Raw genomic sequence first — 16,575 nt, forward strand, 5'->3', positions numbered from 1 at the left:
TTTCTATTTTTATTTCAAATGATACCTATTCTTAAAAAGGATTCAAATTTGGAGGAATGGCAAAAGGGTATTAATAAATTTGTTTGGGCAGGGAAAAGACCACGAGTTAAATTTAAGATTATGCAGGATACGCGTGAAAGAGGTGGTCTTAAAATGCCCAACCTTAAATTATACTATGAAGCTGCTGCATTGTCAGCGATAAGTGATTGGACTAACTTAACACAAGGGAGATTATTAAATCTTGAAGGTTATGATTTGTTATTTGGTTGGCATGCATATTTATTGTATGATAAGAAGGTAGATAATGTGTTTAAGGTGCATATTTTGAGACACGCTTTGTTGCGAGTTTGGAAAAAGTATAGATATAAGTTAAATTATAAGATACCTTTATGGGCAATACCGAAACACGCAATAGAAAACATAAATGTTGGGTTTAAACATGATGTGATTACATATAAGGAAATTTTAAGTTTGGAGAGGAATGTATGGCGTTTGAAGCCGTATAACTTTTTGCGAGGAGAAAAGATTGTTCAAACCTGGTTTCAGCATGGGCAACTACAGGCCAGGTGGAAAGAAGACCAGAAAATTGGTTTTTCAATGACTGATGAAAATTTGGTAAAGCAAATTAGAAATCAAGGTCCAGCACATATTAAAAGGATATATCTTGCATTGATAGGAATTGATTCAGAAACAGAACTTGTTAAAGATTGCATGATAAAGTGGGCTCAGAATATTCAAGAAGTTATTACAATGGATACTTGGGAAAAGATCTGGGTGAGAAATGTAAAATTTACGCAAGCCCAAAATCTAAGAGAGAATTTTTATAAAATGTTTTATAGGTGGCATTTAGATCCCAAAAAGCTAGCAAGTATGTATCCGAACTACCAGCCTAAATGTTGGAGGTGTAGTGGCGAAGACGCAACGTATTTTCACATATGGTGGACCTGTAAAAAGGTTAAAGCATTTTGGATTAAAATCTGGTGGAATATGCAGAAGATATTTAAGAAAAGGATAAAGTTTTGTCCGCAATTGTTTTTACTGGGTATTATTACTGATACTACTGTTGTGGACACTAAGTTGATGTTGAACTTAATTACGGCAGCAAGACTTTTAGTAGGGCAATATTGGAAGAAGGAAGAACTGCCGACTATAGAGGAATGGACTTTAAAAGTTTCTAACCTGGCGGAAATGGCAAAGATCTCGGCGTATTTGAAAGACCATTCGCAACAACGATATATATTCTGGAGTGGAAAAAATGGATTGATTACATCCAGAATAAATATGGGACTAAAAAGTTTCATTTAGCATTTGAATAAGTATCGATGTGACATCTATATTGCTTGTAGTCATTTTATAAGAGCTAAAGTGCGATAGACCTAATAGTTTATTGTTGTTAGCATATGGTAGTTTATGATTCTTTTTTACTTTTATACCTTGTATTCAGCTCTGGGAAGTCGGGGAGGGGGGAAGGGGAGGGGGGGAGGGCTGGGTTGGGTTGGGAAGGGGAGGTGGGGGTGGGGAGGGGTTGTTTTGTTAAAGATAAAATGTATTGAAAAACTTTTCAAGAAAAAAAAGAAAAAAAAGAAATCAGATTGACTATATGCTCTGCAGCCAAAGATGGAGAAGCTCTATACAGTCAGTAAAAACAAGACCAGGAGCTGACTGTGGCTCAGACCATGAGCTTCTTGTTGCAAAGTTTAGGCTTAAATTAAAGAAAGTAGGGAAAAGTGCTAGGCCAGTCAGGTATGAATCAAATCATATCCCTGTTCAATATACAGTAGAGGTGACAAATAGATTTAAGGAATTAGATCTGATAGACAGAGTGCCTGAAGAACTATGGACAGAGGTTTGCAACATTGTACAACAGGTAGCAACCAAAATCATCCCAAAGAAAAAGAAATGCAAGAAAGCAAAATGGCTGTCTGAGGAAGCTTTGCAAATAGCTGAGGAAAGGAGGGAAGCGAAAGACAAGGGAGAAAAAGAAAGATATACCCAATTAAATGCAGAATTCCAAAGAATAGCTAGAAGAGATAAGAATGCCTTCTTAAATGAACAATGCAAAGAAATAGAAGAAAACAATAGAATAGGGAGGACCAGAGATCTTTTCAAGAAAATTGGAGAGATGAAAGGAACGTTTAATGCAAAAATGGGCATGATAAAGGACCAAAATGGCAGGGACCTAACAGAGGCAGAAGAGATTAAGAAGAGGTGGAAAAATAACACAGAAGAACTATACAAGAATGAGCTTAACGTCCCTGATAATCACAATGAGGTGGTCACTGACCTCGAGCCAGACATCCTAGAATGTGAAGTGAAGTGGGCCTTAGAAAAGCTGAGCAACAACAAAGCTAGTGGAGGTGACAGTATTCCAGCTGAGCTATTCAAAATCTTAAAAGACGATGCAGTAAAAGTGCTACACTCAATTTGCCAGCAAATTTGGAAAACTCAACAGTGGCCACAGGATTGGAAAAGATCAGTTTACATTCCAATTCCAAAGAAAGGCAGTGCCAAAGAATGTTCAAACTATCGCACCATTGCGCTCATTTCACATGCTAGTAAAGTTATGCTTAAAATTCTACAAGCTAGACTCCAGCAGTATGTGGATCGAGAACTACCATAAGTACAGGCAGGATTTCGAAGAGGCAGAAGAACTAGAGATCAAATTGCTAACATACACTGGATCATGGAGAAAGCTAGAGAGTTCCAGAAAAACATCTACTTCTGCTTCATTGACTATGCTAAAGCCTTTGATTGTGTGGATCATAACAAACTGTGGCAAGTCCTTAAAGAGATGGGCATACCAGACCATCTTATTTGTCTCTTGAGAAACCTATATGCGGACCAAGAAGCAACAGTGAGAACTGGACACGGAACCACTGATTGGTTCAAAATTGGGAAAGGAGTCCGGCAAGGCTGTATACTGTCGCTTGCCTATTTAACTTATATGCAGAGCACATCATGAGAAAGGCAGGGCTAGAGGAATCAAAAGTTGGAATTAAGATTGCCGGAAGAAACAGCAACAACCTAAGATATGCAGATGATACCACTCTAATGGCAGAAAATGAAGAGGAACTAAAGAGCCTCTTATTGCGAGTGAAGAAGGAGAGTGCAAAACTTGGGTTGAAACTAAACATTAAGAAAACCAAGATCATGACATCTGGCCCTCTCAATTCCTGGCAAATAGATGGGGAAGAAATGGAGGTAGTGACAGATTTTATTTTCCTGGGCTCCAAGATCACTGCAGATGGGGACTGTAGCCAAGAAATTAAAAGATGCTTGCTCCTCAGGAGGAAAGCAATGGCAAATCTAGACAGCACACTAAAAAGCAGAGACATCAACCTGTCAACAAAAGTGTGTATAGTCAAGGCTATGGTCTTCCCAGTTGCAATGTATGGCAGTGAAAGTTGGACCATAAGAAAGGCTGAGCGCCAAAGAATTGAAGCCTTTGAACTATGGTGCTGGAGAAGACTCCTGCGAGTCCTTTGGACTGCAAGGCGATCAAACCGGTCAGTCCTAGAGGAGATCAACCCTGACTGCTCTTTAGAAGGCCAGATCCTGAAGCTAAAACTCAAAATACTTTGGCCACCTAATGAGAAGGAAGGACTCACTGGAGAAGAGCCTATTGCTGGGAAAGATTGAGAGCAAAAGAAGAAGGGGATGACAGAGAATGAGGTGGCTGGATGGAGTCACTGAACCAGTAGGCGTGAGCTTAAATGGACTCCAGAAGATGGTAGAGGACAGGAAGGCCTGGAGGAACGTTGTCCATAGGGTCGCGATGGGTCGGACACGACTTCGCAACTAACAACAATACAACTGGTAGAATATGTACACACCGGTGGCTCAAACTATTTTAAGAAGAACTGTAAAGTCCATTGAGAAACAAGTTCCTCAAGCACATAGTTTTGCTTTTGCATAATTTCCATTTGCTCTTGATACTTCATGCCTGAAAATTCAGGATCTGGAGTTTCCATAATTTTAGGGCTTGTAAGTGTATTAGGAATTTTGAAAAAAATGTCAATATCTGTTATCAAGGGAGCCCATTTGCAAAACTGCTCCTGTAAGGGGTGCAAGCAGCAAAAATAATCATCTCCCAGAAGTGAAAACTGATATTTGTCTTTCTTAAAAGTATTTGTCCAAACTGATTAATTTCAGCTGGGGAGAACATGAAGAGTCAGAGATGTACTAGGAATCCAGAACTCTCGCTCATTTTCAAGATCATCCTCCTCAAATTACATCATTTGTAAATCTCACCATTCAAAATTCAAACAAACTCATTTTAACTCCAAACAGATGTCAACAGTTTGTAACTGTTCCATTCAAGACCGAATTGGGGTATTTCAAGTCCAAAATATTACATATTCAAAAATTTCTGCAAACTACTTTTTAGAAACTTATTCTCCAATTAGCTAGCATTTCTAGTTATGTATTATTTTTAGAAAACTCTGTATACTACCTCGAATCTTTTGATTTGACAACCCCATAAATTTAATGAATTGTTTACTAACTCAAAGCATTAAACCATTTGCTATATTTATAAATAATAAATTTATAAATATAACAATTGGTTTAAGAATACTTTGAGCTAGTTTTAATACACAAAAAGAGATATACCGTAGTTTCCGGTGTATAAGATTACTTTTTAACCCATGAAAATCTTCTCAAAAGTCAGGGGTCGTCTTATACGCCGGGTGCTGAAAATTTAGGGACAGGGCTGGCTGGAAAACCTGGAGCGGATCTCCCATTTAGTCTGTGCAGGGAAAGCGGGACCAATTGGAGAAGAAGCTGCAGTCTGTGATTTTTTACAGGCTGGGGTCTGGGCGTTCTTTCCTTCTAAAGTTGAAGAGCAGCTGTAGTATATCCCAACTTGAAAGGCAGGTGGGGAAGGCAGTAGCCAGAGCAGCGGCTTAGCTCTAAGGACACATTTGACTCAGGAACTGGGCGGGATGGCTGGAAAACCTGGAGCGGATCTCCCATTTGGTCCTTTTTTAAAAAAATCCCATTTATATCCTGCCCTTCTCCGAAGACTCAGGGTGGCTTACAATTTAAAGGACAAATCAATGTGCTTAGCAATAGCCTTCATTCTGTGTATATGCCTGTTTATTAGGGCTTTCACACACACCCCCCCCCCAAGCAGCATTATTACAAAGTCAGCTTATTGCCCCCAACAATCTGGGTCCTCATTTTACCTACCTTGGAAGGATGGAAAGCTGAGTCAACCTTGAGCCTGGTGGGATGCAAACCTGCACTAATTGCAGGCAGCTGATGTTACTTAAGGCTCTGCGCAGGGAAAGCTTTAGAGTGAATTAGGAAAAGTGAAAAAGTGAATTAGGAAAATAGGGAACGGTTGCTGGAATTGGGTATGTGTAGTTTAACGAACAGAAGGGTGAGGGGTGACATGATAGCAGTGATCCAATATCTCAGGGGCTGCCACAAAGCAGAGGGAGCCAAGCTATTCTCCAAAGCACCTGAAAGCAGGACAAGAAGCAATGGATGGAAACTAGTCAAGGAGAGAAGCAACCTAGAACTAAGGAGAAACTTCCTGACAGTTAGAACAATTAACCAGTGGAACAACCTGCCTCCAGAAGTGGTGAATGCTCCAACACTGGAAGTTTTTAAGAAGAGACTGGACAGCCATTTGTCTGAAATGGTATAGGGTTTCCTGCCTTAGCAGGGGGTTGGACTAGATGACCTCCAAGGTCCCCTCCAACTACTTCTTCTTCTTCTTCTTCTTCTTCTTCTTCTTCTTCTTCTTCTTCTTCTTCTTCTTCTTCTTCTTATTATTATTATTATTATTATTATTATTATTGTTTAATCCACTTGCAGTTTTATGTTTACATGTTTGATGACAAACAGCCTTATAAGTTTATGTGACAGTTTTCCTACTAAGCACCTGCATGTCATAAGCATTTGAATTAAAATTACCATATTAAAATCAAATCTGATGTTTTTTAATTTTTATTTGGTGTGCGTTGGAAGAGGGGTAGTCTTATACGGCGAGTATAGCCCAAACCCTATAATTTAACAGGAAATGTAGGGGGTCGTCTTATACGCCCAGTCGTCTTATACACCGGAAAATATGGTAGGTTACTGAAAATACTATTCGCGACAAATACTAGCTATCAATACCTGAATTAAGTAAACCAAATAATCTTACTTGGTTGAATTTATACTTAATATAGTGATTATAAATTTTGTGTCTCACCTCTGATAATGTGCCTTTGATCTTGATGATTCTGAATAGCTATCAAATGTATGCAAATCATTATGTTTTGAGTCAGTTGTCTCCTCTTTACCTGGTGGGGTATTTATTTTTATTTTATTTTTATTTATTACATTTATATACCGCCCTTTCCAGAAGGACTCAGGGCGTTTTACAGGGTGATTAAAACAAAAAATGCAAAAGTTAAAAACAATTTTAAAAATTATATCCGTCCCTGAACAAATAAAACCCCAGTTAAAATTAAAATTAAAATTCTCAGCCTGGGCCAGAGAGCTCGAAGAGCCAGGTCTTCAGGTCCCGGCGGAATGAACGGAGGTCGGGGGCAGTCCTACGCTTCACTGGCAGCTGGTTCCAAAGGGCAGGTGCACCCACTGAGAAGGCCCTATCCCTGGGAGCCCCACAGTCACATTGAGGGAAGAATTCTGTGCCCCAGTTCTACAGAGAGTCCTGGCAGATGCCATTTACGGACTTCAGAGAAAAGTGCTCTCTGGTGATCCGCCATTCATTACCTTGTGGCCTCCAGGTTTTTATAAATTTATATTAATAATCTCTTACAATATCATGCTAAATATTTTAACTGCTTTTAAAATATAAAAATTCTGAATTTTATACCATTTCAGGAACTGTTCAAGATAAAAAAAATAATGAATACTTTAATCTGATAGAAAGCATGCACTAGTTTCTATTTCTTTAAGTGTGAGTTCTCATGCTCCAGAATCCTCAAAAAGGGTTTTATAGTGGAATTTCATGCCATATTTATATAAATAGTATACAAATAGGCTTTCGTTTACCACCACAATTGGGCCTGGAATCTCGGTTGTTGAGTGAAATGGTTATTAAATATGACCGCTTTGCTCAGTGACTGCAATTTCAGCTTTCTCAGTTGTGGTCATTAAAAGATGATTTCGGTTGTTAAGCAGAGCATCAGGGAGAGGGCTGAAGCCTCCAGGGCACGATAAGGCAGTGAGAAGGCACAGGCCTCCCACCTTATGCAGGAGGTCTGGGCCCTCTCCTCACTCCATCAGCAAGAACAATCATGAGACCGCTGTGTTCACTACCTATCCTTCTATCCCTCCATCGTCACAACTGATGAAGCTTCTTGGATGAGAAGTGAAATGTTTTCTTCTTCTTCCTCAAGGAGAAAGAAAAACACAGTCCAATTGCCTTTTGATAAAAGCACCTTCCAACCAACTATCACCTGGCTGACTGAGAATCTCCACAGGCGTTCGCTGTGTTCCCTACCATTCCCACTGGATTTGAGCTCCATTCCTCCAGCGTGCAGGAAGATTTCCTCTCCTTGCACAGAAAAGAGGAGAAATCCCTTGGTGCACTCGGGGAACTGACCGCAAATCCTACGTCCCCTCCGCCTGAAGTCTCCCCAGCCTGCTTCTCCCCTGGCTTTCTCGGGAAACCGACAAGAGAAGATTGCAAATGCTGATCACAGGATTGCCAGGCACTTGGAAACCTATTGCCAACAGCCCAAAATGTGAACATGTGACCAAGGGCCGGGGGGGGGAGTGCAATGTTTTTCGATGGCCAGAAGTGCTTTATGAGTCATAAGGCATCCATTCCAAGGCAGTCATTATTGTGGAATGGTCGTTAAAAAGCTGGCTGTAAGTCAAGGTCTACCTGTCGCAGTCCCAATTTAAAACATCCTAACAAAAATGTTGAAATACCAAAATTTTAAACCTGAGAATTCAGAATTTTCAGACAGCAATTTGTATCATTAAAGAATACTAGACTAAGAGTATTGAGACATTAGCTATTATACACACACACACACACACACACACACACACATATATATATATATATAACCACATATTATCCAATGAAAATAACTTTTCCCCTCTTATTTTATAGCTTCATTACCCGTTTGAAAAATATATACCTGTGCTCAGGGGTAGACTTTTTGTCCATCGATGTACCACTTCCTTGTGATGAGATGAACCCATCCTCATAAGAAGCAATACTATCTGGAGGGCTCATGGCAGGAAGTAAAGGTCGATGTGTTGATGATCCCTGCCCTGCATGTTCTTCGGATTCTGGCAGGAGGATGAAAGTGAAAAATGAAATACAACCAATATTTCAGAAGAATTTCCATTTCAACAAAACGATTAACATAGACTATGCAAATAGGTAAAATGATCATGACCGAAAGACCAATCATACAAAACAACTCGGAAAATTGTAAACACCTACACAAAGAACTAAAAAAGATTCTTTCTCTGGCAATGCAAAGAGGTGGAACTTTCTAACAAATGATTGACTTCATTCCAAAAAAGTATAGCAGCCAACATTTCCAAAACAAATTAAAAATGTTGTACATATTGGCAGGTACTGATATCAGCAAAGCTAGGCTCAGGTATTGTATATAGAACACAGGACTTCAACACATATTCATTTAATTGTTTACCTAACAAAAAATCAGAAATATCAAAAGCTTTGCATTTGCTCACCTTTCCCACACAACTGAAAATTTTTTATAAAGATGTTGATGACACTATGTGGACTTCCCTTGAGAAGTTCTTCCCATGGTTTTGGACCATTCCTAATCTGTGTGAAAACAGGTAAATAATTTTCTGCCTCCTTCTGAAATTCTTTTATGATTTCATAACCAGTTTTATCTGCAACACAGAACTCTTTTTCATTTAATGCCTCGGCAATCTTCAAGGATGGATTATTAGATTTTTCACCTTCTTCCTCAGAGAGAAAGCCAGTGCTGAGTAGACCTTCACTTAAGGAACTCCCACTATCATTCAGAACCGCAGGTTTGTTTTCAGGCCCAGCAGGGCATGTTTGCTTTTGAGACAGGTTTGCCAATATTTCTTCAGATGTATTATTGCCTGGAAGACCGAGAGCACCTGTGTGAGAACTAATAGTCTCTGGGAGCTTTTTAAACTCATTGAGATTTCCCATTCCAGGAAGGTTATCATCAAAAGTTGTGTGTGAATTGCAGGTTGCCAACATTTTCTGAAGCCAAGCTGAAAAGAAATCAATTCTGTTTGAAAGAGAGGCTGCAGTTGCCTTTAGGGCTTCAATACGGTCCAATTTATGTTTATAATGATTAATGGTGGCTTGTACAGTAGATGACATAAATGGCTGAGGAGTCAAAGACATGGATCCCATAGCTGTGTTATGGCTCCTCCTGCCTGATGTTACAGATTCAAAATCCTTTTGCAAGATACCCATGTTATCCAAAGATAAAAGCTGAGAGAAAAGAGCTCCATTCAAAACAGATTTTGAGCAAGGAACCTGTGCTACTGAATTCAGCTTCTCTGGATGAATCCTTAAAGGCTCCAGTGTATTATCCCTGTAAATAATCCATTGAATTGTCATCAGTTTACAGAAATAAAGTTTAGACATTTAATTATAAAATAATCACCTGTAGTAAGAATTGATGGTGGCCAAAGGTTTAAGTATTTTGGAGAAATGGCTTCAGTGAAGAGGGCAATGAAAATTATGTGGATTGTTGATCAGTTGTTCTTTTGGGCAGGAAGTTCCTTGATTTTTTAAAACTGGATTTGGTTTTTATTGACACTCTATTTTTCACTTATCTAAAAATGATGGGAAACTGAAATTTGGCACTATAGTTTAAGGTGTCTTTGGAAAAGAGTTTTGATACACACAAATAGCCCACCCCACGTGTAAAGACTCTCAGATAGATTTGTGGATTATTGGGTTCTTGTTTTCCTCCAATTCTCTTCAGCATTCCTGTACAACTAACTAAATACTCCATCCACCATCAAGACCACTAACAGCCCATACATGAATTTAACATTTAAATAAGGTTTAACAACAGTAGAGTATAAAAAGACCAAAAAATGATAAGACACCAGGCCCAGACAGGCTACCAGCAGAATTCTACAAATATTTACAAGATACATTAATTTTAACAATGCAAAAAGTGTGTAACGGGGTATTACTAAAAGCCAAATTACCAAATATGTGGATAGATGCCAATATTATGCTAATACCCAAAGAAGACTCAGACTTGACCCTGATAAAGAACTACAGACCAATATCTCTACTAAATCTGGATTATAAAATCTTTGCTTCAATAATAGCAGAAAGACTAAAGAGATTCTTGATTGAATTTATACATTCAGACCAAAATGAATTTTACCAGAGACAAATAATTTAAGAATGATTTTAGACACATTGGAGTATTATGAAATGCACCCAGGAAAACACATGGCTTTGAGTTTTTTAGACAGATAGCCTTTGATAATGTCAATTGGCAATTATGGTTTAACAACTATATGGACTTTGGAGAAAATTTTATGAGTATAATCCAAACAATTTATCACAGACAAATGGCCAAAATAATTGTGAATGGGAATTTCACAGAGAGTGTTTCAACATTTAAAAAGGCACAAGACAAGGGTGTCCATTATCCCCACTATTATTTATCTTAAATCTGGAAGTGTTGAACAGGAATGTTGGACAGGATCCAGAAATCAAAGGAATGGAGATAAAAGATGAAAAGTACAAACTACAAGCATTTGCAGATGACTTGGTCTTTATATTGGAGGATCTGTTAGAGACAAGTCCTAATATTAGCAAAGATTGAAGAATTTGGAGAATTAGCAGGACTGAAAATCAATAGAGAAAAGACTAAAGTTATACTTTAAAACCTCACAGATAAACAAAAAAATTATCAGAAAAAACAGACCTTCAAGTACTTAAGAAAGTTAAATACCTGGAAATATATTTAACAGCAGGGTGTGCAACAATAAAAGAAGATAATTATGTAAAATTATTAAAACAAATATAACTAGACTTGGAAAAATGGAAAAATCTACAACTATCAATCTTGGGAAGAATAGTGACTGTGAAAATGAACATTTACCAAAACTACTTTATTTCAAACAATACCGATAAAAATTGACAAAAAAAATTCGATGAATTAAATACATCGATATTGAAATTTATCTGGCAAGGGAAAAAAGCTAGAATCAGACTGAAAATGTTACAAGAAGCAAAAGAAAATGGACGGTTTGGGCTACCAGACTGGGTCTTGCAACCACACTAACATGGTTAAAAGAATTGAGCTAGCATGGTGGCCACATCTGCAAATGCAAATGAGATATGAGAAAGATGCAAAAATATATGGTTTTAACAAAGACCAGAAAGCGTTAGACCAGATACTATTGTCATCAGATGACAAATTGATTATGAAACTGTACAGCTTTCTGTTAAATTTAAAGATGGATGATGAATAAGCTAAAGAAACAATGATAACTTGGGCAAAAAGCTTGGGGCACAATGTAAAGTTAGAAAAAAGACAAAACTTTGAGAAAGAAACTACAAAATAACAAGGGCAGCTACTTATAAAGAAAATTTATATAAAATGTTGTATAGATGGCACTCACCACCTACAAGACTAGCAAAAATGTTTAAAAATATGTCTAGCAATATTTGGAAATGCAGACAAAATCTTGGTGGACATGCCCTAAAGCAGACATGTCAAACTTGCGACGTCGCGCAATGTATTGGAGCTTTTTCTCCTTTGCCAGCAATGGGGTGGGAGCGGTTTTGGGATGACGTGTCCGGCCCGCAGGCCGACAGTTAGACACCCCTATTGGTCGAAAATACATAGGTGGCTAGAAAAGACAATAGGAGCATGTAAACCATAAACCGGAATTATTTCTTTTAGATATAATCTCAGAAAATTATGATGAAAATTGTGTATACTTAATATTACATATATTAACAGCAGCGAGAATTACATTTGCTCAATACTGGAAAAAAGGAGAAGTACCATCTGTAGAAGGCATAATAAAGAAAATTTTGGACTGTGCAGAAATGGATAGGCTCACATTGAAAATGAAGGGGAAGCAAGATTCAGAATACTTTCAAACATGGGAAAATTTTTATAAATGGTTAGAAAAATGGAATGAAGGGTAGGAATGGATATTGTATTACTTTTAATGTCAAACATACAAACCCAGATGTGTTGCTTACTAAATACTAAAGATTGTTACTGTAAAAATTAATAAAAGATACATAAAAATAGTTAACTAAAATCTGAAAAAAACCCAGTATAGATAAACATCAAACATATTACCAGCCCCAAATTTGAATGTTTTAAAGTGAATCTGAATTCTTCATACAATATAATCTTGTACTATTCCTTTTTCATTCCTGCAGAATCTTGGTACAGATATAGCCTTGAATATACAGAAGAAATTATCCTTGTCTTGTAATGATCCATGAAGAGGCATCTTGCTTTTCACGACATATTTAAGAATTTTACGAGCACTGAATTTTAATAAATATATTTTCAAAAGCTTTGGAAAAATATTTCAAAATTCTCAGCTGCTAGAAAAGGTGTACAGCTAAATCATATGTAAAATCATATGTCTAGTGTGCACCACTTTCCTAGCCCTGAATGTCTTCTTACTTTCTTACCTTACAAGAGGATGAGGAGGCTCAGAGAGAGACATATCGCTACTGGATGATGCACTAACAGGACGCTCCTGAGCTTTGTTCTCTTTATCATATTCTCCAGATGGTTGATATCCAGGTTTGGACTGGGAAGAAAAATTGACATGTTTTATACAATAAGGGCAAACTGAATCAATAATGTACTGGACTATGAACTATACTATCCCATGACTTTCATGACTGAGGATTTGAACATGAATCTTTTCAATATAATTAAATAAAGTAACAACTATATAATGACTCGAATAAATAGCCAAGGCTTATACTCCATGAGTATTACAGTTGTATAATCAAGGCTTCCAGGATGGTTTCTAAATGTGTTCAACTAAACATATCTAGAATGAATCTTCAGACACTTCCTTAATGTGGAAGGAGCAGGAGCAGGTAGGATTAACACATGTTGACGACCAGGAAAGAATACAGGGCCCTTATCTATTTTGTGCCTGTCTGCATTTTTAAAAATGCTTTAATCTGGCTAATGTCTATTCACATCTTACGCTATGCTAAAAATTGTATATTATACTACAGTTGCAGACTACAAGAGCTGTTGGCAATTCTTATACATCTTCCTAATTCTATTCTTACTTACCCTGTTCCTGATTCCGTCTTTAGGCAACCGTGGAATTTAATAGATAACTCTGACTAGTCTCTTTTAGCTTGAATTACCTCAACAAGTTTAATAGTATTAAGGGGATAAAACCTAAACCCTACCTAATGTGATATAACTCACCTTCAGATCTCAGAAAAAGTACCCAGGAATTAATATCAAGGAAAGGGCAACAAATGAATGCAACAAATGAACAAATGCAACAAATGAATAAATAACAGCTATTTCTGCTTATTGTATGCATTGTTTTAAAAGTAACATGGAAGAAATACAGAAACTATTCCAACTCTTATCAAGATACCTGAACTTCTTGCACAGAGAGTGCTGGATTCTCCAGCAATGTTTGTTCCAAGAACAATTTAGAATAAGTTTCTTGTAACTGTTTAGTGACCGTTTCAGATGTTGACGTTGTCTTTGTTTTACTGGCAACAGCTTCTTTTTGTTTCTTGTAAAGTTCCTTGAGTCTTTTATTTTTTTGCTCTGTTGCCTCTTTTTGTGCTTTCTTTTCTTCACATTGTCTCCTCTTCCTAGCCTCTCGCTGTCTCGCAATATACTGGCGCACTTCATCTGCATCATAGTGGCGTTTCTTTAAGATAAACTGAGTGTCTTCACTGATGGGAACTTTGTCTGATTTTCTTTTGCTTGGACTGTGACTTCTAGAAAAGGGAGATGCTTCTGATTCCTGATTCTGACATTCTTCATTCCTCTTCTCTGAATCCTGAACTACAGAATCCAGTTGCAGATCATCAAGAATCCCACGGATTTCTACTGGCAAGAAATCCTTGTTTACACAATCATTTCCTAGTCCCCCATTGTGAGGAGCAACATCTTTTTTCTTCAGGTTCTTTGCTCTTATTTTGCTCCATGAAATCTCAGGACATTTTGTGAGGGGTTTTACATCCACGGGCACATTGCAGTCGGTTTCTGTTATTTGAGCTGAGGATAGTAGAGGGAAGCGGAGGGAGAAGATCAGAATTTAACATTAGCAAGTAACTAAGATTCAAATTAGCACATTCATCTCGATATCCAGTATGTGGGACATTATTTGATGGGCATTATTTTTTAATCTATCTTATTTTACGAGATTTGAACACTTTATCCAGAAACTACATTCTTTAATACAGAAGGAAAAATTGCTTTTAAAAGATTGGAATTAATGTTGGGTAATAAAATAATATGCAACTGCAATGTAATTTTTTAAACCATTATCTGAAAAAGAATATATAGAACTTTGGAAACTGGTAATGAGAGAATTATTTATAGCTATAATTTTCATGTTCTCAGATTTTCAACTGGAACATCCATGAGAGTTTGCTATATTACAGAAATTATTTATAGCATAATCAGACTGTACTGTATATAGGCTCTAGAATACAGCTTCTCTTACAAAATTACAATTTTGCAAAACTGGGTGTGATCAGCAATGGAATCATTTATTTTAGGAATAGAAAAAATACTTTACAACTGCCTTCGTCTAAAAATGATAAAAATTGTAACATTTTTTTCCTTGAAGATTCTTTTATTGGTAGCAAAATATTTCACAAAATATTGCTGGGTGGTCAAGCATGGTAAATCTTAAGTTTTATTTACATTTACCATTTTGTGTCTTTTAAAAAAGGAATGAATTAGTAATTCTGGGCTGTACAACAATAGTCCCCAATCTTTTCTGCTCCAGGGAGAGGGGATGGTTTCGCATGCACTGCTTGCGCAAATGCAGCTGCGTGCACTTGCATGCCATTTGTCTGGGCCAGTTCCCAACAGGCTGTGGCTCAGTACTGGGCCTCACTCTGGGGGTTGGGGACCCCTGCTGTACGGTATTCATTCAGCCTTTAAAGAGAAGCTACCATTTTTTTATTTTGTGATTTAAAGAATTCTGTGTGCAATATGATCTAAAGAATAATTGTTCAGAATTAGTTCCATTTTGTTGACTGTATTCATTGGCATGAAAAATTATCTCTCTCTCTCTCTCACACACACACACACGGAGAGAGAGAGAGAGAGAGAGAGAGAGAGAGAGAGAGAGAAATATATTTAACTTACCAGATTTAATAGATTTATCTTTTTCACTCCTGTCACTAGACAATATCTGAGTGTTTGGCTGCTCTAGTTTAGGCACTGGACCCAGTATTTTCTTTGCTAGTCTTTGTCCATCTCGCCAGGATGTTGTACTTATTGTGTTGGCACCACCTAAACCAAGAAAAAAAAACATTTAACATTTCTTATTGAAAAACACACCACTACTCTATCTTTCAAGGCAAATACATGGATAGAAGTGGCAAGAAAAGGAAATACACAGAATGACATCACCACCTGAAATTACTTGGCTAGTAGCACTCTTTTACTATTCTCCCAGAGTTCCTTCTTCATGGGTTTTTATTGAACTAATGTTACTGACTTCCGGGGAAGCAGTGGTGGACGGAATGCGTCTCCACAGAGAGCAGAGCTGATGACCGTGGCAGAAAGAGAAGCCAGTGAATGGATCAGCTCCTGAAACCCCCCTCTAGAACAAGAGCTCCTTACAGTGGGCCCCATGAGGAGACCACAGAACAAGGCTTTATTAGCAAATGATAAAAGAGGAGATATGAGATGAACAGATTTTTGGCTGAAATTGTTTGCAAACCTTTGGCTGAAAGGTGATAACCTGCTGAAATTGTTTGTACTTGTCTTGATGAAGGGAGAAATATTTTCTTGTGTAACTTTTTTTCCCTTCTCCCTTTTTTTGATTTTATTTGATTTTATTAAATTTATATGCCGCCCTTCTCCCTGAGGACTCAGGGCGGCTCACAACAATAAAAATTAAAAAACATAGAGTAAAAAATTTAAAAAAGAATTAAACAATAGATACAATAATTACGAGACAATTTAACCCAGTAAAAAGCCTAATTAAAAATCGTAGTCAGTCCAGACCCGCTTGTTGGAACAACCAGGTCTTCAGGTCACCGCATTTTTTTTGTTAGCATTATTTTTTTTATCTTTGTATTTTAAATTTAATAATAACAATAATAATTTCTTGCATTCTTAAATTAAAGCTATCCTTGCCTTTAATCTTTGCTTACTTTGCTTTGTCTCTCTTTATATCCTTCAATGTGTTCTACAGAGAGTAATACTACATGAAACCGCTGGGTGAGATCATTCGTGGTTTTGGAGTGGGTTACGATCAGTACGCTGATGACACCCAGCTTTTCATCTCGACCCCAAACCACTTCAGTGATGCCCTCGACGTGATGTCCCGTTGCCTGGAAGCGGTCCGGGAATGGATGGGGATGAACAGGCTTCAACTCAACCCGGACAAGACTGA

At 37.6% G+C, this 16,575-nt stretch overlaps 1 protein-coding gene across 1 annotated transcript in view; it reads right to left on the reverse strand.

The window, feature by feature from the left end:
- LOC310638899 (uncharacterized protein) overlaps window positions 1-16,575 on the reverse strand; it is a 62,714-nt gene that overhangs the window by 15,001 nt on the left and 31,138 nt on the right. The window contains exons 14-18 of the mRNA XM_083360261.1: window positions 15,318-15,464; window positions 13,579-14,213; window positions 12,635-12,756; window positions 8,680-9,533; window positions 8,112-8,265 (exon numbers count right to left, since the gene is read on the reverse strand). Of these exons, the coding sequence (XP_083216387.1) occupies window positions 8,112-8,265; window positions 8,680-9,533; window positions 12,635-12,756; window positions 13,579-14,213; window positions 15,318-15,464 (1,912 nt within the window). The remainder of the gene's footprint in view (window positions 1-8,111; window positions 8,266-8,679; window positions 9,534-12,634; window positions 12,757-13,578; window positions 14,214-15,317; window positions 15,465-16,575) is intronic.

This window comes from Vipera ursinii (assembly GCF_947247035.1).
Source record: "Vipera ursinii genome assembly, chromosome: 3".
Classification (NCBI taxonomy): Eukaryota; Metazoa; Chordata; class Lepidosauria; order Squamata; family Viperidae; genus Vipera; species Vipera ursinii.